Source organism: Piliocolobus tephrosceles, chromosome 5, assembly GCF_002776525.5.
Source record: "Piliocolobus tephrosceles isolate RC106 chromosome 5, ASM277652v3, whole genome shotgun sequence".
Classification (NCBI taxonomy): domain Eukaryota; kingdom Metazoa; phylum Chordata; class Mammalia; order Primates; family Cercopithecidae; genus Piliocolobus; species Piliocolobus tephrosceles.
In genome coordinates this window covers 62,774,341-62,798,777 of record NC_045438.1, presented here as the reverse complement: position 1 = coordinate 62,798,777, position 24,437 = coordinate 62,774,341, and the positions used below count along the sequence as shown (strand labels likewise).

The 24,437-nt window shown below is 45.6% G+C and overlaps 1 protein-coding gene across 1 annotated transcript in view; it reads left to right on the top strand.

Moving 5' to 3' along the window:
- Positions 1 to 22,330, top strand: part of LOC111538554 (coiled-coil domain-containing protein 162) — a 46,182-nt gene extending 23,852 nt beyond the window's left edge. Inside the window, 11 exon segments of the mRNA XM_026454418.2 lie at positions 1,822 to 1,971; positions 2,848 to 2,901; positions 3,885 to 4,052; positions 6,335 to 6,487; positions 6,734 to 6,865; positions 7,833 to 7,985; positions 9,429 to 9,638; positions 13,905 to 13,963; positions 13,965 to 14,023; positions 18,286 to 18,413; positions 20,368 to 22,330. Coding sequence (XP_026310203.1) covers positions 1,822 to 1,971; positions 2,848 to 2,901; positions 3,885 to 4,052; positions 6,335 to 6,487; positions 6,734 to 6,865; positions 7,833 to 7,985; positions 9,429 to 9,638; positions 13,905 to 13,963; positions 13,965 to 14,023; positions 18,286 to 18,413; positions 20,368 to 20,493 — 1,392 coding nt within the window. The 3' untranslated portion in view covers positions 20,494 to 22,330.
- The last annotated feature ends 2,107 nt before the right edge of the window (positions 22,331 to 24,437 follow it).

Genomic DNA, 24,437 nt, shown 5'->3' with positions numbered 1-24,437 from the left:
TGAATGGTGGTGACAGAACAGCCCAATGGAAGGTGGTGCTGCTTACTGGGCAGAACTGGGCCAATAATCTGAGTCTGCAGCTCTTATGCCAGCCAGGGTTTCGGAGAAGAAACTGGCCAATGGTACCCACTCACGCTGCATTTTGACACAAGCACAGCTGACATTTACACTGACCCAGGGAGGCAGGGGTAAGTTGCAGAGCAGGTTTTAGGAAATAAATTGCCCTGAGAGCCCAGAGAAGCCTGAGCCCATGGAAGCCACAACGGCTGCTTCATGGGCTGCTTCCAGAAGGCCAAGTGCACAGGGCTGGCATCAATGGCAGATGGCCAGGGAGCAGGAGCTGGCCTGACCCCAGAAGTGTCACAGATAAAATTCACGTTACAGTGTAGGCTGGGTCCTAGACTTGGCCCCACAAACTTTCTCACCCCCCCATCCCTGCAGATAGATACACACGCAGAGACACACTCATTGATGCACAGAGGGACAAACACACTCGCGTAGATATGCAGGTCCTAGTTGGGTAAGTCTGTCCTACCTTCCAAATATTAGCTCCCATTTCTCTCCAGAACCTAAATCTAAGCCTGCCTTGGAAAGTTGGGCTGTTCCTTAATTGCCAACTCTTCAAAAAGCATGCCCAATCTCCTGGAGAAAGGGAGTGAGTGGAATTGCCTAGAGAATGAGCTGTGTGGCCCTTAGACTAGAGCAAGAGAAGCCCCTGCCAGATACCCATATAGCAGAGGGCCCCTCTCTGGCCTTTCTCCAGCTATGACCTTCCTCACAAGGTAAGAAATCCCCTGGGCCATAGGGACATGTCTGCTCAGAGCCCTCACCTTCATTTTAGAACATGCTCCAAGTACCTGGGACCTGGAATTCCCTGAGTCCATGGCCTGAATGGGCATCTTCCCTGGATCACCTTCCCCAGAGCGAGAGTGGACCTCATCACTAGTGTGCACACCCCTGGCCTGGAAGTGACCAAGGAGCAACTGGGAGTGTGGATGGAGTTTGGACATGCGGGTTAGGATGTCCACTCACAGGCATGTGAAGACCTCACAGCATGACGTGAGGCGAGAGTTGGGAAGAGAAGGGGGCCACACAGTAAACTATAGGTTGGGGACCAGCTCTCGCCATGTGTCCCTACTTCAGCACAGAACTGAGAGTAGTCGACTGGGCGTGGTGCCTCACACCTGTAATCCCAGAATTTTGGGAGGCCGAGGTGGGTGGATCACCTGAGGTCAGGAGTTTGAGACTGGCCTGGCCAACATGGAGAAACCCCGTCTCTACTAAAAATACAAAAATTAGCCGGGCATGGTGGTGCACCCCTATAATCCTAGCTACTTGGAAGGCTAAGGTGGGAGAATTGCTTGAACTTGGGAGGCCAAGTCTGCAGTGAGCTGAGATCGCGCCACTGCCCTCCAGCCTGGGCGACAGAGCAAGACCCCATCTAAAAAACAAACAAATAAACAAACAAACAAACAAACAGTAGTCCAGGAATAATAAATTCCAATCTGGCTTTCCAGGTCAGTTTTCAGGTCTGTTTTTCAAGGTAGAAGAATTAAACATTTCATTCTGATAGTTTGTTAGTTTGATTTATAACCTTTCAACGTTTCACCACATGCTATGTGGGCTTCCACTGTCCTCGTGTCCCTACAAATGTTCAAAGCCGACCTGAAAGAGAGGCTTGCAAGGCTACAGCCCATGGTTGGATACAGAGGAGAAACAAAAGTGGGTCTGTGAGCCCAGGCAAAGAGTGCCTGGGGCCCTGGCATGGTGAGGCTGCCCTGCTGGAGTGGCTGTGAATAATGAATGCCTCTTTCCTTTCAGATCACTTTCAGAAAAGATCACCTTGAGGCCTGCCTCCTTTCCCTGGGTTGTGATGTGATGGCAAGAGAACGCAGCAACTTTGAGACCTACTCCACGTGCTATGAGCATGTGTTGCATCACGCTAGGCAGAGGCTCAGCCAGAAAGAGCAAGTAGGCTCCCAGAGAGACGAGAACTGCAGTGGGGAATGGGCGTGGGCAGGGAGGCTCAGGAGGCACTCAGAAGAGAAAAGTAAAACTGAGAGGGTTGAGGTGAATCTAGTGGTTCTTATGCCAGAATTGAGGGTGAATGGTACCCTCAAATCTCTCTGTTCATTGGCTCATTCCCTTGGGCTCTGGTATTCTCAGTTGCACACTAGGTTATGTGCTTTGGAGGTGTCCAGCGGGGAAATACAAAAGGTGAGCAACAAAGGGGCTGGCCCTGCAGGGGAAGGTGCACAGCTGACCTTGCCACCCTCAGCAAACACAAGGCACTGTGCGCTGTTCCTGGTCTGGGAAAGAAGCCAGGATCCTTGAGTAAACTCTCCCTTCAGGATGGATGTCATGGGTCAGTCTCACTGGGAGACTTCCTTAACATATGAGCCCACTGGTGGGACAGAAGAGTCAGTCCGCCTGCCCTGGGCTGCCCACTATTGTGAAGGTAGATTGCATCAGAGGTTTAGTGTGATTTTACTTTATACCTTAGAAAAGTTCAAAAGTCTAAAAGACTAGCCAAAACACCAAATGAAGTATTAAAATGTTCAAATAATGAGCCTTGGAGCCACCCCCATTTTGGCCTATCCCCATTACTCAGTTCTTGGCATCAGTGTGGGTACCTGGAAGTCGATGTTGTCTTTTGAGCCTGTGTTAAGCATCCTGAAGTCCAGTGGGGCAACACACACAGTCTCAGCTCCAGGCACAGCCTAAGGTTCTCAAAATGGGGCTCCATTAACACAAATAGGAAGTGTTTGGAATGCGTTGTGCTGACCTGAGCCGTGGTTGGAAGACGAAATGTTTGAGTTTGGTTGTGTACTGCTTTCTCCTGCTCAGGAATTAGATGCTGCACGAAGAGGCCAGGGTTCACCTGAAGACAGTGCTGGCCAGGTAGGTCATTTCCTATTAAAAAGGTTCTCTTCTCCATTTCTCACATCCACACTCTCAGGGTTAGCCAGCTGTGGGACACCTTAGTGTCATTTGCTTGTGTCACCTGTAGAAGCCCCGTCAGTGAAGGTCCACTGCTGGAGCACCGAGGAGTGTGCTTTCACTTTTGGCAAGCAACCCTCCTTAGGGTGCATTTTTTTTCCCTTGAGTTTTTTGGTCACTTTTGTTATTTTGTACTAGTCTTGTTTTGTTCTGTTTGTGTTGTTACTTTGGGGAGTTTTGTTGTTATTGTTTGTTTTCTTTTGATGCCACTTAAGGTGCATTCCAGGCTGGGCGCGGTGACTCATGCCCATAATCCCAGCACTTTGGGAGGCCGAGGCGGGTAAATCACCTGAGGTCAGAAGTTCAAGACCAACCTGACCAACATGGAGAAACCCCGTCTCTACTAAAAATACAAAATATGCCAGGTGTGCTGCTGCATGCCTGTAATCCCAGCTACTCAGGAGGCTGAGGCAGGAGAATCGCTTGAGCCCGGGAGGTGGAGGTTGCAGTGAGCCAAGATCATGCCACTGCACTCCAGCCTGGGCAGCAAGGGTGAAACTCCATCTCAAAAATAAATTAATTAAATAAATTAAATAAAGTGTATTCCAAAAAAGAAAAGGGATGTTTGGGCTGAGGTGTCAAGGGGAGGCCAGTTTGGAGATGGAGGCCAAGACAGTTGAAGTATTTTTCTCTAACTGAAAAGGGCCTATGTACTAGCTTTTCTGGGGTCACTTCACCAACCAGTGTCTGGCACTATTCTGGGACCTTTGAATTGTCCTTAAATTCTTCTGCCCACATTTATGCAGCAGAATGTTCACTCTCTTCATTAGGTTTAAAATAGAAGTGAAATTCAATACTGATCTATAAGAAACTATTTTGTAGGAGCAGTTTGAAACTCCTAAATTGTTTTTCACACACACACACACATTTTCTCTTGCTTCTAGGTTGCAGAGCTCAGTCATGATAGGATCATGGAAATCACCACTCTGAGAGCCCAACTCACAGACTTGGAAGAGGTGAATCTGAATCTCGAGAAGCAGATTAGAAAAGAAGTCCAAGAAGAATATGAGGCATTAGTCCGAGCTTTGTTTCAGACCTGTTTACACATAAAAGTGTCCTGTGTCGACCATCTGGGCCACCCATTGGGGAGCCTAGTGTAACGGATTCCCACGGTGGCTGCACACCCAGGGATCAATGACAGAATAATGGGCTTTGTGGTAACAAGAGATTCTTAGGCCTGAAGAATTTTCTAGCTCTAAGCTTTCACTGCAGAAAGAGAGTCAGCAATGGGTTGTCATTAACCATGATAGACACTGAATTTGGGGATAATACAGAAGTCTGTCTTTTACCCTCTATTGACAGTTGCCACTGTCACTGTCTGATTGCTGTTGGGAGAAGAGAGTGTCCTGCTGCTCCAAATTCCCCACCTCCCCAGTTTCTACCACCATTTTATCTGTTAGTGTGACTTTCCAGAGTACAGTGCCTGTGACAGGCCAGGCCTTATGTAGGTAGCAGCAGGTGCCTCTGGAGAACTCCCTGGGCACATTCAGAATTTGAATCAGCTTCCAGAATTTTTTCAAACCCTCAAAATGTCTGCCAGCTTCACTCTCACATCAATGTCAGCAAGCTGCTGACCTGTCAGCAAAGATCCATTGTAGAGGAGAAGTGATGGGGCGCGCGTGCACTCGCAGCATTGTGGAAGCCAATCGCTTTCATCTGATGTTTGCACAGCCGTAAGATAGATGCCCCACGCCTAAAATGGGCCATCAGGGAGACTGGTCCAGCTGACTCGCTGGTGTGAATTTCAGTACAACCTACCACCTGCAAGTCCACAGCGTCCCCCAACCCTGTCCCCCTCCCTGCTATTGGATACACCCCAAAGCCAGCCCCATTTGGGTCCTTGCATCTCTCCCCAGGGATTGCAGAGTGGCCTCCAGGGTTATTAGGTTAACAGCAGCTTCCACCAGTGCTCACCTTGGCCTGGTCATTCCAGCAAGAATTTCTTCTTACCTGCAGTGTAAATGATTACATGTATTAAAGGATCAAACCCAAAATGTATTGGGTCTGGTGTTGCAAGAGAGGAATGGGCAGACAGTGACAGCTGGAATCTGCTAAGCCATCTTTCAGGTGTGAGATTGTTGAGAAATGTCTTAAGTTCCTTTTAGCTTCTGCCAAATTCCTAGTTAAAAAGTGGATTCTCTCTGTTTCCCAGGCTGAAGTGGTTCCACCAAGCCTCCCTACAGTAGGGAATTCCTGTTATATTCCAGCATCCCATGAAGTTGCTAAAGCTTCTACTGTGTGGCCAGAGCCAGGCTTCCTTCGGTGGCTCCCAGCTGGGCACCCTCCTCCTGCCTTCCTCTCTAGGGAAGTGGTTTAGAAGTGAGAGGACACCCCTACCCTACCTCTCACCCTGAAGACACTGGGTGTCTTAGTCTGCTCAGGCTGCCATAACAAAATACGATAGGCTGCACAGCTTAAACAACAGAAAGTATATTTCTCACAGTTCTGGAAGCCAGAAGTCTGAGATCAGGGTGCCAGCGTAATCTGCTTCTGGCCGAGGGCATGCTTCCTGGCTTGCAGGTAGCTGCCTTCTCACTGTGCCCTCACATGGCAGAGATGGAGAAAAAGAAGGGTCTCTCTCCCTCTTCCTATAAGGCCACAGTCTTATTGCAATAGGGCCTCACCCTCATGTCCTCAGTTTAATCTTAATTACCTCCTAAAGATCCTATCTCTAGATACTGTCACACTGCTGGTTGGGGTTTCAACATATGAATCTGGGGAAGACACAATTCAGTCCCTAGCACTGGGTCTTCAGTTGTACTTACCATTGATCAAGCTGTTTCCTCACAAGGCATTTAGCCATAAGCCATTCAGAACAGAGTATTTCCTAATGAGGTTTCTGTTAGATCCTAAATAGGAAGGCAGTCGGCTGGACTCCCTCCTCCACTTTATCTATATTTAACAGAGCTCCTCAGGAGTGGCTCAATTACAGTGTCTTGTCTGGTCACATTCTGCTGTGAGTCAACATAGCAGCAAAAATCTTTGGTTCAGCTTCCCAAGTAACTCTTACCAGGGGCAGTTTGCTCAGCAGGTTTTCTACCTGTGAGCTTCCACTGTCCTACTGGCTCAGCCTGCCTTGGTGTTGACAAGGAAGGCACAGTCTAAGATGTGCTGGTGTCCGGATGATGAAGCCCTGTGGATAAAAGACAGCACTCAGGGCCGCTCGTGTGACTTCCTTATAGTACATGTCAGAATAATTGTCTGAGTAGGTGACATCTTAATGTGAAATTACTTACGAAAGTTAAGTTGTAGAAGGCAAAATGGCTTTTCTTCAACTGCCCTTCACACTACCCAAATCCATTTTACTTCCTTGACTTGAGTCTGCAATTTGCAGGAGAAGCTGGATGAGAATCAGCTTAATTTGATCCAGAAAGTGTGTGAGCTCATCGGTGAAGTGAGAACAGAAGGGATTGACAATATGAAGGACCTAAAGAAAAAATGGGGCTCTGCCAGCCCTGATGAAGGAATGAAAGAAAACCCAGCCAAAGTATGTGATTTCATTTAGCAATGGGCTATCAGTGTTTCATCCTAGCACCTGACCCCACCATTCACCCCGTTAGCATTCCAGCCTGATTTCCCTGAGAAAGCATTGCATCAGGCATTTTAAAGGGAACACGAGGATGCACTGCACAATTGTGTCATCTTCTGGAAGACATGTTAGTGATGTTAGGGTTTGTGCCCTTCCTATGAAAATGTTGGGGGCAGACTTTTCTGAAATGAGCCTTCTTAGCAGGAACAGCTGTGGGCCTTGGAGCAGGACAACTGCAGCCTGGCCGCCCTGGTGTGCAAAGTGAGGAGCCTGGGCCGCTGGAGGCTGGCTATGCAGCAGGCGCGCTTCCAGGCCCAGCTGAGCAGGGCAGAGAAGGTGAGCTCTGGTGGAGGAGGTCCAGACAGTCCCCAGGATGGCTGATCCCAAGCCTCTATGGCTGCAGCTGCCATGATGTCACTGTAGCTATGAGTGGCATTGGTGTCAGGTGGCAGGGTCAGCCATCCTGAAGGATCTGACAGTTGGCGATTTTTCCTGGGAACAGGCCATGTGAGAACTTCAGAAGAAATAGAAAGGGGGCAGAAGCAAAGGGGGCAAGAAAGAACAGATCAGAGAATTCAGCATAAGGGAAGGAAGTGAAAAGTTGGAGGAAAGGCTTCACCAAGGGCTTGAGGCTGCTTTGTCAAAATACTGCATATCTTTGGGCTTCATACATGATTATCTGAGGAAAATGAAGTCACAAAATAATAAGTGAGAAATCTGCTTTAAGGCAAATTGAATCCAAAGTGCATATTGATGGCTATTTGGAAACTTTCACATCCTGTTTCTGAAAGTATTTACTCTGATATGTTACCCTCTTCTGAATTAAAATCATGGAAGTGGGCTGGGCATGGTGGTTTATGCCTATAATCCCAGCACTTTGAGAGACCAAGGTGGGTGGATCACCTGAGGTCAGGAGTTTGAGAGCAGCCTGGCCAACATGATGAAACCCAATCTCTACTAAAAATACAAAAAAAAATTAGCTGGGTGTGATGGCGGGCACCTGTAGTCTCAGCTACTCAGGAGGCTGAGGCAGGAGAATTGCTTGAACCTGGGAGGTAGAGGTTGCAGTGAGCCAAGATTGTACCACTGTACTCCAGGCTGGGTTGACAGAGCAAGACTCCATCTCTAAACAAATAAATAATAAAATAAAATAAAATCATGGAAGCAGTGACTAGTAGGAGCTCCTTTCTACCAGAAGTTTGAAAGAAGAATGGATGGGAAAGTGGTTTAGATACTGCTTTTGAAACTAAAAATCTGGAAAGGAAACCTATTTCCTATCTTACTGTGTTTGGGATGTTTACAGAAATCTATTCAAAGTGAAAAAGAGTGTTTGCGCATCAAGCTGATGGCAGAGCGAGAAGTGGGTTTATTTCGTCAGCAGATCCTGGCTCTCAGGCAGGCCCTGGCCAGGGCACAGGCCGACAGCGCGAGGATGTGGAAGCAGCAGGACAGCCAGGTATCTGAGCCTCAGAGCCTCTTCCTCGTTCCCTTTGCAGTTCACTCTGCAAAGTTGAACGTGGCCACCAGACTTGGTGCTGTGGCTGCCAGGAGCAGTCACCAGAGCACCACAGCCTGAAGCCACACAGATGGTACAACCAGGAAAAGATAGCCTGGACCTGGACTTCCCTTCTTCTCCCTCCTCTCCAGCCCAGAAACCAAGGGCGGTGGCCAAAAGGCTGTTGTTCTTACTCGTATGTGGCTAAGATGAGAAAATACTACTCATAAGCAAGATCATTATCACATATGTGTGTGTGTGTGTGTGTCCATTTCTCTGAGGATCTTTTTGCTAGAGGCTGTCCTGGGATCCTGTGATCTAGGCCTCTGCCTTGAACACAGGCTTTCACGGGGCAAGCACACTTCCACTTGACAACAATCCTCGGCAAGTAGAGTGTGGTCCAGCCTGCAGTGTTATCCCCACACGAGACTCTGTCCTGTCCCAATGGTCCGTACCATGTCTCACTTTCAGAAGTTACTGCTGTGCGACAGGGGCTGGCACCAAAATAAAGGCACTCTAAGCCTAAGCATGTCCTAACTGTGCCAACCCTCTGGGCATGAATGAAGCAGGGGGACTGTAGGTTTAGAGTGAGAACAGTTGAGTTGAAGTTACAGCCTGGGAAAGCTAGGCATATTTAAAGCACGAAATTTAATTTGTTCATCTTGGACCCGAATTCTTCCATGATTCTGCATCAGATGAGTTAATTATGGTAACTCATATGAGTTATCATGAGCTACATGACAAACTGTAACATCATCATACAGATATGAATAATTATACTATGATCAAGGATTGACCATCTAGTACTTAGGATAATACTTACTAGAAAAACTTTGGAACAGAACCAAATTATTTCTACACTTATCCTCCTTTAACCCTCTAGAATCTGACTTCCCCAGATTTTTGGAGAAAAAATCAGAACCTCCTTTCCCCGCCCATTGCGTGTATGGCATGGCCCCATCTCTTTGGTGTTAAACGCTTCCACGGCTACCTCCTGACAAAGGCTCCACAGCAGTGTAAATGTTGTTTGTGCTAGATATGATTATCTGGTTAGTAAGCTAACATACATATGATCAAATCTGGGTATTAAAAGACCAAATTGTTTGCCCTGGCACTGCTGTACAGTGGCGTGATCGTGTGCCTGGCTTTTAGTGTCTGTTCTGCTTCCCTCTGTCACTGCAGGGCTCACAGTGTAAATGCCAGGCTAGGGTAGATCCTGGTGCTCTTGGTAGCACAGGACTGAATCATTGGGCCACGTTTTCTAGAGTCCAGGAATACACCACATAGTTGTGTCCCTGAGCCCCAAAGGAGGGGATGGTTATTATGCTGTCCAATGTCTCCCCGCTTCTGCTGGGAAGAAAGGCTCCCTGCCTCCTCCTTTCTTTTGGCATTTTCCTGCCACAGGCTCAACTGCTGAAGGAGTTAGAACATAGAGTGACCCAGGAAGCTCTCACCCAGAAGCAGCTGCACTTCATGAAAACATCCAGGATGGAGAAGCTCTTGGAAGATGTGGGGCAGAAAGAACAGCAATTGCAGCTCCTTAGTAAAGAGCCTGAGAGGGCTTCTAAGCTGGGCCAGCTGCAGCAGAAAAAAATGAAGAGAGACCTCCACCAGGTAAACTTCAGTAAGAGGGGCTGTCCACCCAGAGTGCACCTGGTGCCCCAGCGAGGGCTGCTGCATCCTTCCCCCATGTGCCCATGCCTCTCTCCTGTCCCCCACAGCAGTGTTTCTCAACCTCTGTCACTTATAGGCAGCCCAGGAGAATGGTGGCATCTCTCCCCACAGTGTCTCCCGACACCACGAAGATTGCTGGGCAGGCCATGGTGGCTTGGCTGCCTCAGGGCTCGGAATCTCAGCACCCCTGTAACCTACTGGAAAAACCTGTTTCTATCCAGCTCTCATCTTTGAACTAGGAATCTTTTAGAAAATTCCAAGAAGTAACCTGGAAAAGCAGCAAGTGTTAATGGAGGCTTTGACAAGAAGATTTTATTCAAGTGTTTCAGGAACTGCAAAGATAAAAATGAAAGGCAAAAGTGGTTTGCAGATCCAACGTATTTTGTTGACTATACCCAACAACAAAGAAACAGAATAGAATACTAGAATGTAGATGTGGATTAATACAAGTTTCAACAAAGCAGAAAACAATGTAATTCAATAAAAAACGAAAAAGTAACGTCCAAAGCAGGCACCTCACACATATCCATTGAATGAGCAGATCACTGAATTCATTCAGCAGAGATAGAAAGAGATGGAAATTGAAAGGCAAATTATTGGTCAAGTGTTTTTTTTTTTTTTCTTTTTTCTTTTTTTGAGATGGAGTCTCACTCTGTCACCCAGACTGGAGTACAGTGGCATAATCTTGGCTCACTGCAACCTCCGCCTCCCAGGTTCAAGCGATTCTCCCACCTCAGCCTCCTTTGTAGCTGGGGCTACAGGCATGAACCACTACACCTGGCTAATTTTTGTATTTTCAGTAGAGACGAGGTTTTTACCACGTTGGCCAGGCTGGTCTCGAACTCCTGATCTCAGGTGATCCGCCCACCTCGGCCTCCCAAAGTGCTGGAATTACAGGCGTAAGCCACCACACCCGGCCCCTGGTCAAGTGTTTTAAGTGCTCAAGGAAGAGATCAATAAGGAGAATTCTATCTACAAAAATGACAAAAAAAAAATTAAAATTTGAATTGAGGAAAAGCTAAAGAAAATATTTATATAAAAGTGGAGAGAGAAAATGAGTAGTTTTAGAATAAAAGAAAATTAGAATTTCATATTTATTGCATGAAAAGTAAACAAAAATATGACCGAACCTATAAGAAAACTTTGGCATCCCAATTTTGTGTTACAAATTATGCTTTTCTAAATGCCACCACAAAAATAGGGAAGTTCGTAGATTCGTTTCTTCAAGGTTTTCTCTAGTTAATTATTTGTTTCATGGCAGAGATTCTAGAGGTGATCAAAACAAATATTTTGAGGTTTCTCTCAACAAATGTGCACTTTACCATATGTATGTATAAGCCATTGGCCCTTTGTAGAGTACACCTCCAGCTCTCCTGACAGCTCAAGTGTCCCTACGCCTACCTACTCTAAACAGCAATCCTCAGCCAGCAAGACCCGAGCCCCCTGGGACCCACACCCCCTGGCCCCTTCCAGCCAGAAGTGGCTTCTTTAATCTATCTCCAGCCTCTGACTCCATGGGCAGATATTCACTGTCTGACCTCCGAGAGCCTCAGTGTCCTAGCCTGTTGCCTGCGCCTGGTTGAGGTCACTTATAGAAGGGGTTCCCAACCCCCCGGAAGTGGGCTGGTAGGAGTCCATAGCCTGTGAAACTGGGCCGCACAGCAGGGGATGAGCCGCTGACAGTATAACCGCCTGAGCTCCGCCTCCTGTCAGACCAACGGAGGCGTTCGATTCTCATAGGAGCACCGACCCTACTGTGAACTGCACATGTGAGGGATCTAGGTTGCCTGCTCCTTATGAGAATCTAGCTAATGGCTGATGATCTGAGGTAGAACAGCTTCATCATGAAACCATTTGCCCCCACCTCATGGAAGAATTGTCTCCCATGAAACCGGTACCTGGTGCCAAAAAGTTGGGAACCAGTGATTTAGAGCACAGGCCCTGGAGTGGAACTGAGTGGTTCATACTGCCGGCCCTCCAGTGGTGTGGCTTTGGGCAAGGTCTGTGGCCAATCTGTGCTTTGGTTTCTTCATCATTACAATGGAAACAATGTACTCACTTCACTAAATTTGGGGGGTGATTAAATTAGGAAATTAAGTAATTAAAATAAAGGCCTTAAAACCGGGCCTAAAACAGGCATGCCTGTAGTCCCAGCTACTTGGGAGGCTGAGGCAGGAGGATCGTTTGAGCCCAGGAGTTCAAGGCTGCAGTAAACTAAGATTATGCCACTGTAATCCAGCCTGGGTTAGTAAGACAGAGTAAGACCCTGTCTCTAAAAAATAAAAAGTAAAAAGTAAAAAGTAAAAAGTTAACAAAAATAAACAGGCCAGGTGTGGTGGCTCATTCCTGTAATCCCGGCACTTTGGGAGGCCAAGGTGGGAGGATTGCTTGGGCAACATGGTGAAACCCTGTTTCTACAAAAAATACAAAATCAGCCAGGGGTGGGGGTGTGCATCTGTGGCCCCAGCTACTCAGAGGGCTGAGGTGGGAAGATCACTTGAACCTGGTTGCAGTGAGCCAAGACTGCGCCAATGCACTCCAGCCTGGGTGACGGAGTGAGACTTCGTCTCAAAACAAACAACAGCAAAACCAGGGTGTGATACATAGCTCTCAGTAAATGTTGGCTGTTTATATTTTTGTTGGGAATGTGAAGGTAGACAGCCTTGGAAACAGGTAGATAGACCTGGACTCAAATCCTGGCTGTGTGGCCTTGGGCAAGTCACTTCACGGGCCTCTGTGACGTGGGGGCGAGTGACCTAACACAAGGAGGTCCTGAGGAAGCACGCTTCCTTGATGGTATTTCTCAAGTTTCCTAGTGCCAGCCTGGCTCAGAAAATCTTGATACGTTTCCTTGGCACCAGCCCATAGGGAATAAGGATCCTACACAAATCCCTATAGTATGGAGAGGGACTTTGGACCTAGTTTATATTAGGACGTTTTCCTAACTCTGGAGCTCTGGTAATCTTCTGAAATTTAAATGATGCTTGGGGGCTCCCAACATAAGGAAGAGCCCCCTTTAACGTTTAGGGCAAGACTCTGTGGGGGCCTTCTGGCTAGGTCTGTGCAGACAGAGTGGGATGTACAACACACGCGGCTGAATGCTTGAGACTAGCACGCGTATTCAATCCCTAGGGTTGCCTGACTAAATTATCACACACTGGGTGGCTTAATAGAATAAAAATGTATTCCTTCACAGCACGGGAGGCTGGAAGCCTGAAACTAATGTGCTGGCAAGGCTGGTTCCTTTGGAGGCTCTGAGGAAGAATCTGTTCCGTGTCTCTTCTTAGTCACATTTTGGTCTCTGGCATTCCTCGGCTTGTAGCTACCTCACTCCAGTCCTGCCTCTGTCATCACGGAGCCTTCTTCCTATGTGCTCCTCTGAGTGTCTGTATCCTTATCCTGTCTTCTTTATGAGGACAACAGTCATTAGATTCAGGGCTTGCCCTAAATCCAGTATGACCTCATCCTAACAAGTCCATCTACAAAGACCCTATTTCCAAATAAGGTCACAGTCTGAGGTTCCAGGTAGATATGAAATTCGGGGGGTGCTCTTCCAACCACTACAGTATGTATTACTTTTCTACAAGTAAAAACAATTAGGAGATTATAAATTGAAAAAGCAAAACCACCTGTGATCTGGGCAGATGAGATACATTTTGGACCTGGGCACCGTCTGGCTGGGGAGTGTGGGCTGGCTGTGCACGGGGAGAGCCACACAAGTCAATACAAAGGTTGCTTCTGGAAATGGGCTTCTGTCAGACCAGGGCATTCCTGGCAGTTGCTGAACAGAGAGCAGAGATCTAGGAGAGAGATCAAGTCTTTCCTCTGTTTGAAACTGTCTGGGGGCTCTGACAGGTCCTCAGTGTAGATGCAGTGGCTGGGCCTCCAAGGCCATGTGTGCACTGGGCCCTCACTCCCCTCTTCCTCTACCTATCTGATGAAATAGACATGAAAGATATAACCTTGTGAATAAGTTCCTAGCTATTATAAGGTATAAGGGATTCCACAGACGGTTCCTTTGTGGTTAAGTTCCTGGTCTTCCTGAAGTTCTCGATTCTCAGAAGGCTGAGTTCAGCCTAATCAGGACTTTAAGAGCCAGTTCTCTTTGCAGGGTAGCCTGGGACACCCATTTTCCCTAGGAACCCCGTGTGAACTGAGGAAACGAGAGTGAGCACAAAGCATCTCTGCTTCTCATTTTCCCCTCAGATGAGAAGCCGGCTTGCCCAGGAGCGCAGTGTGAAGCTGGATGCTCTCCAGCGTGTGGAGGCTGCAGAGTCAGCTTCGTGATGCCCAGCAGTCAGCTGTCCCCACGGGCTCATCAGGCGGTAAGGATACCCCCTGCTCTGGCTAGAAAACCTCCCAGTCTCTGGGGTCTGAACTGGGGAGGGTCTCAGGGACTCAGGGAGGACCCAGTCACTAAGTATCCAGTAGTTATTGAGTGGGTCCTCTACAATGTTTGTTGAATGACACATAAATGGATAAATCTTAATTCTGATTTACAGTCAAAACTTCCTACTTTAGCACCTTGGAGTACTGACATCCAACACTAAAAGGTTTCAGTCATAAAAACTGGTCTTGGCAGGATGCTGTGGCTCACACCTGTAATCCTAGCACTTTGGGAGGCTGAGGCGGGTGGATCACGAGGTCAGGAGATTGAGACCATCCTGGCCAACATGGTGAAACCCCGTCTCTACTAAAAATACAAAAATTAGGTGGGCGTGGTGGCATATGCCTGTCATTCCAGCTACTCAGGAGGCTGAGGCAGGAGAATTGCTTGAACCCAGGAGTTGGAGGTTGCAGTGAGCTGAGGTGGCACCATTGCACTCCAGCCTGGTGACAGAGCGAGACTCCATCACACACACACACACACACACACACACAGAACCCAGTTCATTGGATTTTGAGACAATAATTTGGGATACCAATGACCCCATTTCTCAGAGTTATTCATGAAGTGCATTATGATTCTTGGGTGCTGGGGGCTTGGGGTGTCCTTGAAAATAACAATCAAAATAGCTCTCTGAGCAGTGCAGTCAGCAGGCAACATGGAGCTGAGGCCAGACCCCAGGATGTCTCTAAACCACCTTCCTCCTCTATAAGATGAGGACTAAATACATTCTAAATTATCTTCTAGATCTGACTATCAGAAATATCACCAAATACCACTAGCCATGATTGGCCTGTTGTTATGATTGGCCATGTCTCTTCTTTCCTGTTCTGTACATAGCCTGGTAGTTGAATATGTGTGTGGGCTTTGGAGTGAAGCAGCCAGAATTCAGGCCCTGGCTCTGTCACTGCTAGCTGTGTGACCTTAGACAGACCTTAATTAGCCTCTCTGTAAAATGGGAATACTCAGCTCAAAGGCTTGCTCTGAGATCAAATGAAAAAATTCCTGTCTGACACTCAGTATAGTGGCACTTAGTAATTGTCCAAGTGTTGGTTACTATACTTGCATACACGTGTTTAGCCCTTTATCTGTGTTTCCTTTTAGCTACTTTCCAGCGTGAATGAGCTGAGGAAACACAGCCTTTCAGGAGCACAAAGTCACAGACCAAGTTACTTTGGGTTTACTAACAGCAGAGCTGGGCTTGGCAGTGAAGCTCACAGGGCCCTCCGTCCTGCCTCTGGGTTGCTGCCTGGACCTGACATTGGGAGCTGGTGTCCCCCACCCCAGCCACTGGTTGTTGCTGCTGCCCCAGCCCCAACACAAAGGGCATCAAGAGCACCCAAGGGCCCTACCTTGACGCCTGACCCTACTTAGTTCTGTACCTTACACTGTCTTCTCCATGTGCCAGGGGACTTTTTCCTTCTCTCCCTTTCCCCTCTGCCCACAACCTAGCCAGGCATCTTTCTGATCCCTTCCTGGGATAATGCGTCCTAGTGAACTGCCATCCTTGTCCCCCAGCACCTGCCTACTGTGAAGAAGAACCAGTGAGGCACAAGGCAGGTGGGGGAGACCCTAATTCCCAGGATTGGGGCGGGAGCAGGAGTGGGAAGGAAGCTTCTTTCCCAGGAAGTAGAGGTAGAGGTTACTCCCAGGCCTCAGCCCCCTTCTGTTCCCCTGTGCAGGGAGAGGAGGGGTTTGAGGGCACAGCCAGCTATTACCCATACTGTTAACGCTCAGCAGTGAAAGTCAGCCATACTCCCACTCCTCCTTCCTTTGCTATTGTCCAGCTGGAGTCTCAACGTGACCCAGGGGTCTTCTGCAGCAGCAGCCATGGCAGCATCCCTGCCTCCCACGTCGGAAGCATAGATGTGCTCGAAGGGTGAGCTCTCTTTCCTTGCCATTAACGTGATTCCCCTAGGATTTTGCAACACCTAAGAAACCATGATTTTTTTCTAAATCAATTATTTTAGAAATGCTTAAGGAAAACATGAAATCACTTGGCTCATAAAACTGTAACATGTTGAGAGGAGGCCTGGCTAAATGTAGCTTCATCTAGGTTTGAACTACTTCGTCAGGACTGCTTTCACTCTCTCCATCTCTGGCTCTGAGGAGGCTGGGAGCAGAAAGGAAGCAAGGCTCCTTGGAAGCAAGATGGCAGCCACCTCTGTAGCTTCCATCTCTGTTCATGCTCAGCACGGCAGGAGCCGGGCGTGGAGATGGGACAGTTAAAAAGAACTGGGCTCTGCCTGGACTGACTTGGGTCCTGTTGCCGATTTTGAACAAATCGATGCAGCCACAGACTAAGACTTATGCCTGGATGGCTTAGACCCAGCGTACCTGCTCCTCCACTGGAGCTAAGGGTCGGGTCAGCTCACTCTTGCCTCCTCTCTGCAGCAACTGTTTTCAATCTGCCTTGTCTCCTCAGACCTTCATCCACTCTCCCCACCCCCTCATCCTTTCATTTCCCACTTCACAGAGAAATTAGAAACCCTCAGACAGGAATGCCATTTTCTCCGTCTCCCAGCCCACCTACGTCTGCACTCTGCTGCTTCTCCTTCCCTCCTGTGAACGTGGAAAGGGCGTCCCTTTTCTTCCCCAGGCCAGTCCCTATGTAAAGGGCCCCATCTGCTGCTACCTTCTCAGGGGCCTTGAACTATCTGCTTCTTTCTACATACTTGGATTTCCTGTCCATGCATCCCTCTAATACATACATACATGTATGTGCCAGGATCATAAAATCCACTGTAAAATAACGCCCCCTACCCCCGCTGCCTTGACGACATATTCCTTCCCCTGCCGCTGGTCTTTCTCTTCCCAGTCAGACTTCTTAAAAGAGCTGCCTATACTCACTTTCGTGATTCACCTCACTTAATTTCTCTCAGGTTTTGCCATTTTCAACTTGTGGCTTCCAAATGTTGCTCACCACCTCATGGTCCGAGATGACTGCTTACGCTTTCTGGCCAATAGGAAGGAGGAAGGCAACAAGAAGGGCCCACACCTCCCTTGAAGCTTGAAGAATGGTTCCTGGAAGTCACTTGTGACACTTTGGCATACATCCCATTGGCCAGCACTTAGCCCAAGACCACACAAAGGAGACTGGGAAATGTAGTTTTTATTCTAGGGCGCTGTGTGAACATAAAATGTGAGGTCTATTTCCAAGAAGAGATGGGAGATTCGCAATTGGGGGCCAAGAATAGGTCTCTACCACACCACCAGCAATCTGATTTTTCTCACCACCATTTCATTGTGGTTGCTCTTGCCAAGATCACCTTCACTTCTGTCTCCAAGTCCAAAGGACACTGCTGAGTTCTCACTGATTTCATGTCTCAGCAGCATTTGACACAGCTGACCACATCCTTCTCCTAATTATTCCCCTGGCACTGCTCCTTGTGGTTTTTCTCTTCCTCTGGCTGCTTTTCCTGTCTTCTTTTCTAGTTCATCCTACTGTATCCAACCTCTAAACGTTGAAGTTGTTCAGGGATCTTTCTGGCCCCTTCTCCTCTCACCTCACATTTTCTCCAGATAATTGCATATTTCCCACAGCTTTAATCATTGTTTGCTAAGTCTGCATCTGCAGCTCAAAACTCTCCTCTGAGCTGTAAACCCATATATCCAGTGGCCCATATATCTAGTGAATAATGTCCACATTCATGTATCTCAGGCTCACAAGTTCAATAGGAATGGAACCCGTCTTCCTATCCTCCTCCCTTCCTACTTTTGGGGTGGGGAAGATGCTGTTTCAGCAAATGGTAGTGCCAAATATCCAGTTGCTTAAGCCAGAAATTTGGGAGCTATTCTTTGTCACCCTGCAAATCTGGTTAGTTCCCAACTCCGACTAATTTGAGTAGCTCTCAGTCTATCCTCTTCCACCTACCACAGTCCAAGTCTCTCATCACCTCCTTCACTTTTACTAGGTCATATGACTATCAGGCAAAAAACACCAAGTTTTGACATATTTGCTCAAAATTGATGAAGCCGAAAAACAACTGATTAAGCTGAGTTAGATGCCAATTTTAAGCCCTAAATTTTATGAATTAAATCTAGATGCATAAATCTGAGGTGATAGTGAGCTATGATCGTGCCACTGCACTCCAGCCTGGGCAACAGAGTGAGGCCCCCCTCTCAAAAAATAAAAAATCAAGATAATCTGGGTTTATCCATTGCAACCAGAGATATAATTTAACATTTCTAACTTTACAGACCTTATATCCCAGGCTCAATACTCCCCAACTTCTGCTTCCATATCATCCAGATACTCCCAGCAACGCTTTTTAAAGACTAATCTCAAAGGCAGTAAAATAACAACATGGATTTAAAGGCCACAGACTGTAAGTAATGATAAGATTGATTACATGCATTAAACAATAAAGCCTTATAATTTGATTTTATGGTTTTTGGGTCACTTCAGACTTACATTAGAAAAATGATATATCAGGAGCTTATGTAGATGCCTTGAATCTGGATAAGAAAATTCTGATGTTGAAATAATCCTATAATAGTACCTTCTGAATTACAAGTCAATAAATGGGTGTGGAATCAGTACCAACACCTTGCTGTGTTCCATCTCTGAATTTCTTTTTTCCCCCAATCATCTTCAACAATTAACTAGCAGCATCAGACTCCTTATCTGAGTTCCCCAACAGAGCAGAAATAGTTTCGGAAGTCATTTTAAAACATGTGAGAAATCTACCCTCCGAGAAAATTCTTGGGACGCAGATTAGCACATATTTGAAGAACTCGTAAAATGTTTCAGTTTTTAGTTTATGTAAAACAACATATACTTCCTCTTCCACTGTCTCCTCTCTACTGCTTTAATAAGTATTTTACTCTTTGCTCTATTTTCTTTCAGAATCCCTTCTAGAGATTCACATATCTAATCAACACATTTAAGAATTCCTGGCTGGGCACGGTGGCTCACGCCTGTAATCCCAGCACTTTGGGAGGCCGAGGCAGGCAGATCACCTGAGGTCAGGAGTTTGAGACCAGCATGGCCAACATGGTGAAACCCTGTCTCTATGAAAAATACAAAAATTAGCCAGGCGTGGTGGTGGTCGCCTGTAATCCCAGCTACTCAGGAGGCTGAGGCAGGAGAATCACTTGAGCCTGGGAGGCAGAGGTTGCAGTGAGCTGAGATCACGCCATTGCAATTGCGCTCCAGCCTGGGCAACAAGAGTGAGACTTCGTCTCAAAAAAAAAAAAAAAAAAAAAAAAAAAAGAATTCTTCCCCATTACCTGAAGAAAAATTAAGAGGAAAAGATTTAATCATTCCTTCGGAGAAAAGTATGCCATTCCAAGTCATTTGATGGTGTAATTCTGCAGCTGATGGTCTAGTTATAAGGACCAAAAGTTTCAAGATTTCTAAACATGCAGTTAAGAAGGGCGAAAGACAGGTTGGGAAAATACCCAAACACCATCTTGACCAAGTCAGGGCCACATTATTAATGTCCACCATTCGCTTGACTCACCAATCTGTGTGTCATCTTTCTTGAAAATGTGAACTTTTATTATATGTCTGTGTTTCTGCAAAAGCCTTTTGCAAAAAGAAGCAAAGTTCACTTTGTATGTATGGGATCACAAGGACTTTCAAGAATCACTTCATCTCTATTTCATCCTGAAAGGTGCAAGTACCATGCGGGTGTTGGTGGTCGCGACTTATTGAAAAGACTGCTAAGCAGCTAAGTGCATTAGTGAAGATTTATTATACTTGAGAGATTCAGAAGGGTGATGGTCTAAGGCTAATTGATGAACATTGCCCTGCCAAATAAATAAACCCTATAGTGAAGTGTCCTGTGGGCCCATTGGCCCAGTGGCTATGTACAATATGGGAAGCTCAAGCAAAAAACCTCAAGGCCAGGGAAGGTACACAGTTAGCTAGAACTTCTTCAGATCTCAGGTCTGACTTCTTAAGGCCTATGAGACAAGTCAGATAAATACTGATTGAAGAGGAATGTATACATGGCTGAAATGTAAGAGTACAGTTAATTTTCTAAAAGCCCTGCACTAACACAAATGATAAAAAAAATTAAGGAATTTTAGATTACTCGAAATATGAGCTGTGTTATCTTCCTTAACTGGAAATGGCTTTCCATTGATGAATTCATTCTTGACCAATTCCCTTCAGGACAAGTGGTAAATACAGACAAGAAGGCATACTAACGATATGGCCTAACCCAGACCAAATCAATGATCTGGGTCTCATTAATAACAGTGACTTTTTATGATGCTATAACAAGAATTATTCACTGTGTTCTTAACAAACACCAATATCTACTTATATTACAGGTACCTATCAAACACAAAAAAAGGATTGATGCTGTTTTCCTACCCAATATGGCAGAAAATGTTCCACTGACAGCTTTTCAGGTTCAAATAGCTCCATCCAGATTCCCATTTAGAGCTGACTGGTGATCGTATCTTCTTTTTCCAACCTTTATTTCTATGGGTATTTGAATGAATAAAAATGACTCCAAATGCCATTAAACCTCTTATTTAATTTTATGTATGAAATTTTCTTATCTGTACTTGGAAGATAGGGTTTGAAGGAATGAGATGATTATATCTTGAACCAACCCCAGGTGAAGTAGGGGTTGGTCCTAGATGTTAAAACCTAAGCATTGATTTGCATTCCTGCAAGTTAGCCTTTGCCTCTGGTCAACCAGCAGCCTCTCAATATGAATTCTAGAGTTAGTAGGTAGGAAGGACAGTTAAGATAGAGGCCCTCACTTCTAAGCAGTGTTTACTAACAAGTGAAAAACCAAAGTATGTTAATAGAGATTAACACAAATGAACGTCAAAGCATTTGTTTCACTTAGAAAACAAATTTGCCGTCCTCTATTAACAATCTTTTCATTCTTCCTACAAATGCCAAAGACTTCCTCAGACTTTAGTAAAGTCCTAATCCAAGTCCTTTTTGTTCAGACAAGAAAGTCTATCTTGTGTAAAGCAATTAATAGATGAACAGAGCAGAGAAACATTTACATGCATAAACTTATATATGATACATGTGGCTTTTCAAATTAAAGAGAATATGGAGGCTATTTGGAATAAAATCATCACCTTACCCCATACACTATAAATTCCAAATGGATTAAAGATCTAAATGCACGTACGTACACATGCACACATACACAGACACACGTGACACATGGACAAACTGATTTTTTAAACAATATTAAAGCCAAGAGGAAAATCGGTAACTTTGATATCAGAACTAAAACTTCAGTATGATAAAATACTGTATCAGTTATCAACTGATATCTCAGCTCCAAATTCATTCTTTTTTGTCTGTTCTGCAATGACAAATATGGACCCTATAAACATTTCCTCTTTGCCAACTGGCAAGATGTTAAGCTTTGTCAGTAGAGGGTGCTGGAGGGACCCTGTAGGAGGCGGCAGGGTTTTTCTCCAGGTTACCGTGTGCTCCTCTAGGCAGGCTCTTGCAGTGTGCTTGGCTTCTGCAGCACCAGGTTCTTGTAGCATATACAGCTTCTGCAGTGTCTGGCTCCAGCGATGCATGTAGCTCCATGGTAGAGTGCCACCTGCATGGCACCTCCTGTGATGGGTGCCCTCCAGCATCCCTTTGAATAGCTTTGCAGTCTCAGTGAATTTCTCAGCCATCCAATAAGCTTTGGCCAGATCCCCTCCAATGAGGTCTGGATCTCAGCCCTGAAGGGTAGTGGCTGGTCCCTACATCTGCTATCCTTGTATTCTTTCGAGTTCTCTTTATTGCTTACAAGCAGTATGCCAATCCTTTGATATAGTTAATAATTCTTTATATCAGACTTTCCCTGTTTGAATTACTGTGTGCTTTCTGTCTCCTGATTGGCCCATCACTGATATAGAACTGGTACCAGAAGCAGGTGTTCCCAGAGGATAGACCTGCTATGGTTTGAATGTTTGTCCTCTCCAAAACTCATGTTAAAATTTAATCCCCAATGTGGCAGTACTGAAAGGTGAGACCTTTAAGAGGTGATTGGGTTATGAGGACTCTGCCCTTATGAGTGGATTAATCCATTCAATCCACAAATCAATGGACTTGTGGGTTGTTAAATTAACGGACTATCATGGGAGTGGGACTGGTCGCTTTAAAAGAAAGGAAAACTTGGGTTAGCATGTTCAGCTCCTTCACCATGTGATGCCCTGTGCTGCCTCAGGTCTCTGTGGAGGGTCCCCACCAGCAAGAAGGCTCTTACCAGATGTGCCTCCTCAACCTTGGACTTCCCAGCCTCCATAACTTTAAGAAATAAATTCCTTTTGTTTACAAATTTCCCAGTTTCAGGTATTTTGTTATAAACAATAGAAAATGTATTGAAACAGAACACAGATGGAACTTGGGATTTGTTCAGTGCTGAGCCAATAGGAAATTGGAATGTTAGTATTATTTGCATGCAGTGGCATCACAATCATGTTGTTACTGGTAGTAGATTGTGCTAAAGTACCTACTGAAGTATGTGCCTTTAGGAGCCTCAATTGCTACTATACTGACTATCATGGTAGTCATGTTGACTGTAGAGACTGTGGTGTGAGGTGGATTTTTTTGAATGCACTTCAGCACTTCTGGAAGAAAATGACAAGCTCATGACCTTTAATTCTAGGCTTAATTCATGGTCTGAGACCAGAAAGCTTCCATGATACCCCTAAAAGTATCTCTTATTTCTCATAGTCACAGGGATGATATTGCTAAAAATCAAGCACAAACTTTTATTATTGGCATGCTAAATTACAATGACAGTTGTATTTACAAGCTCATCAAGTTTCTCATTGCCATTGAGATGGGCCCTGTGATTTCAATGAAGAAAATGCAATTCCAAAGTGGAAGAGCCACGTGGCAGGCTTTAACTGGCAAAAGACAAGGTAGGCACATCCATTATAAAGGGCAATAGGGATGTATCAGTAGTCAGAATCCCTTGGCCTGCAGAGTTCTTTGGTAGTTAATGTGTCCCCAAGTATGAAATCATATGAAATCATAGATTGCTTAATGTATATAACAGAAATTGCTTAATGTATATAACAGAATTGCTGTTATATTGCTTAATGTATGTAACAGAATTGCTTAATGTATATGACAGAAAATTGCTTAATGTATATAACAGAAACATCTATAGGTCTAGTAGCCAAAACTTGAGTCACCACAATGAGGAGTCACAGCCTCTGACCCAGGTTCCAGATTTGAGTCGATTCACAGACCAGAGGCCCCTGACCAAAGGGGAGGCTGGATCTCCTTGAGGAAGGACCCTTCACTGCTGCAGGGTCATGTTATAAATCTTCCTCCAAACCATTCCCCAAGGGACCTGCAATCGTTTTCTTAAATTACTGTTCTTCAGAGAAAAGAAAACACCCAGACATTTTGGTGGTTACTAGACCCAGGGCCTAAATTAATGCTAATTCTTGGGTACCCAAAACACCACTGTGGCTTACCAGTCAAAATGAAGGCTTACAGTAAGATGATATAGAAAGAGTCATAGCTCAGGTCTGAATTACAATGGACCAAATAGGTACATGGACCCACCCTGTGACTACTTCCCCAGTTCCTGAGTGAATAATTAGAATAAATGCAATTAACAATATGAAGAATTTCCGTATTGGTTTTTTGACATATAAGCTAAGAATCAATTATGGTAGGATCACTGGAAGTCCCTGGAACGTTCTCTATCAAAAAAGCAAACCAGAAGCAATACTATAACCCTGGGGAAATGGCCCTGGGCATTAATGCCACCATCAAAGACTTGAAAGAAGCAAGGGTGATGATACCCATCCCTTCATCATTTAACTCACCACTCTGGCCTGTGCAGAAGACAGATCTTAGAAATAACCAGGGAGTATCAGTTCCACATCTTAATGAGGTAGTGATTTCAATTGCAGCTGCTCTCACAGACTTAGCATGTTTACTGAAACAAATTAGTATGCTCCTGGGACTTGACATGCAGTTATTTCCTTAAAGCCTTTTGTACCATGAGAGACAGTTTGCTTTTACCTGGCAAAGCCACAGTATATCTTTATAGTCTTGCCTCAAAGCTTTGTCAGTTCTCCTTCTCTCTGCCATGATATAGTCCACAGAGACCTTGTTCATCATGATATTCCACACAGTATCACATTGGTCCACTACACCGATGACATTATGCTGACTAGAAATAATGAGCAGGATGTGGCAAGTACTTAGGTGCTTAATAAAACAAATAAAAACTAAAAGGTGAAAGAAAAATCCCATAATTCAGAAACTCAGTGAAGTTTCTAGGGGTTCAATGATTTGGAACAAGTTAAAATATCCCCCTCCAAAATGAAAGATAAGTTGCTGCACTTCACACTGTGCACCACGATTAAAGAGACATGATGCTTGGTAGGTCATTTTGAAT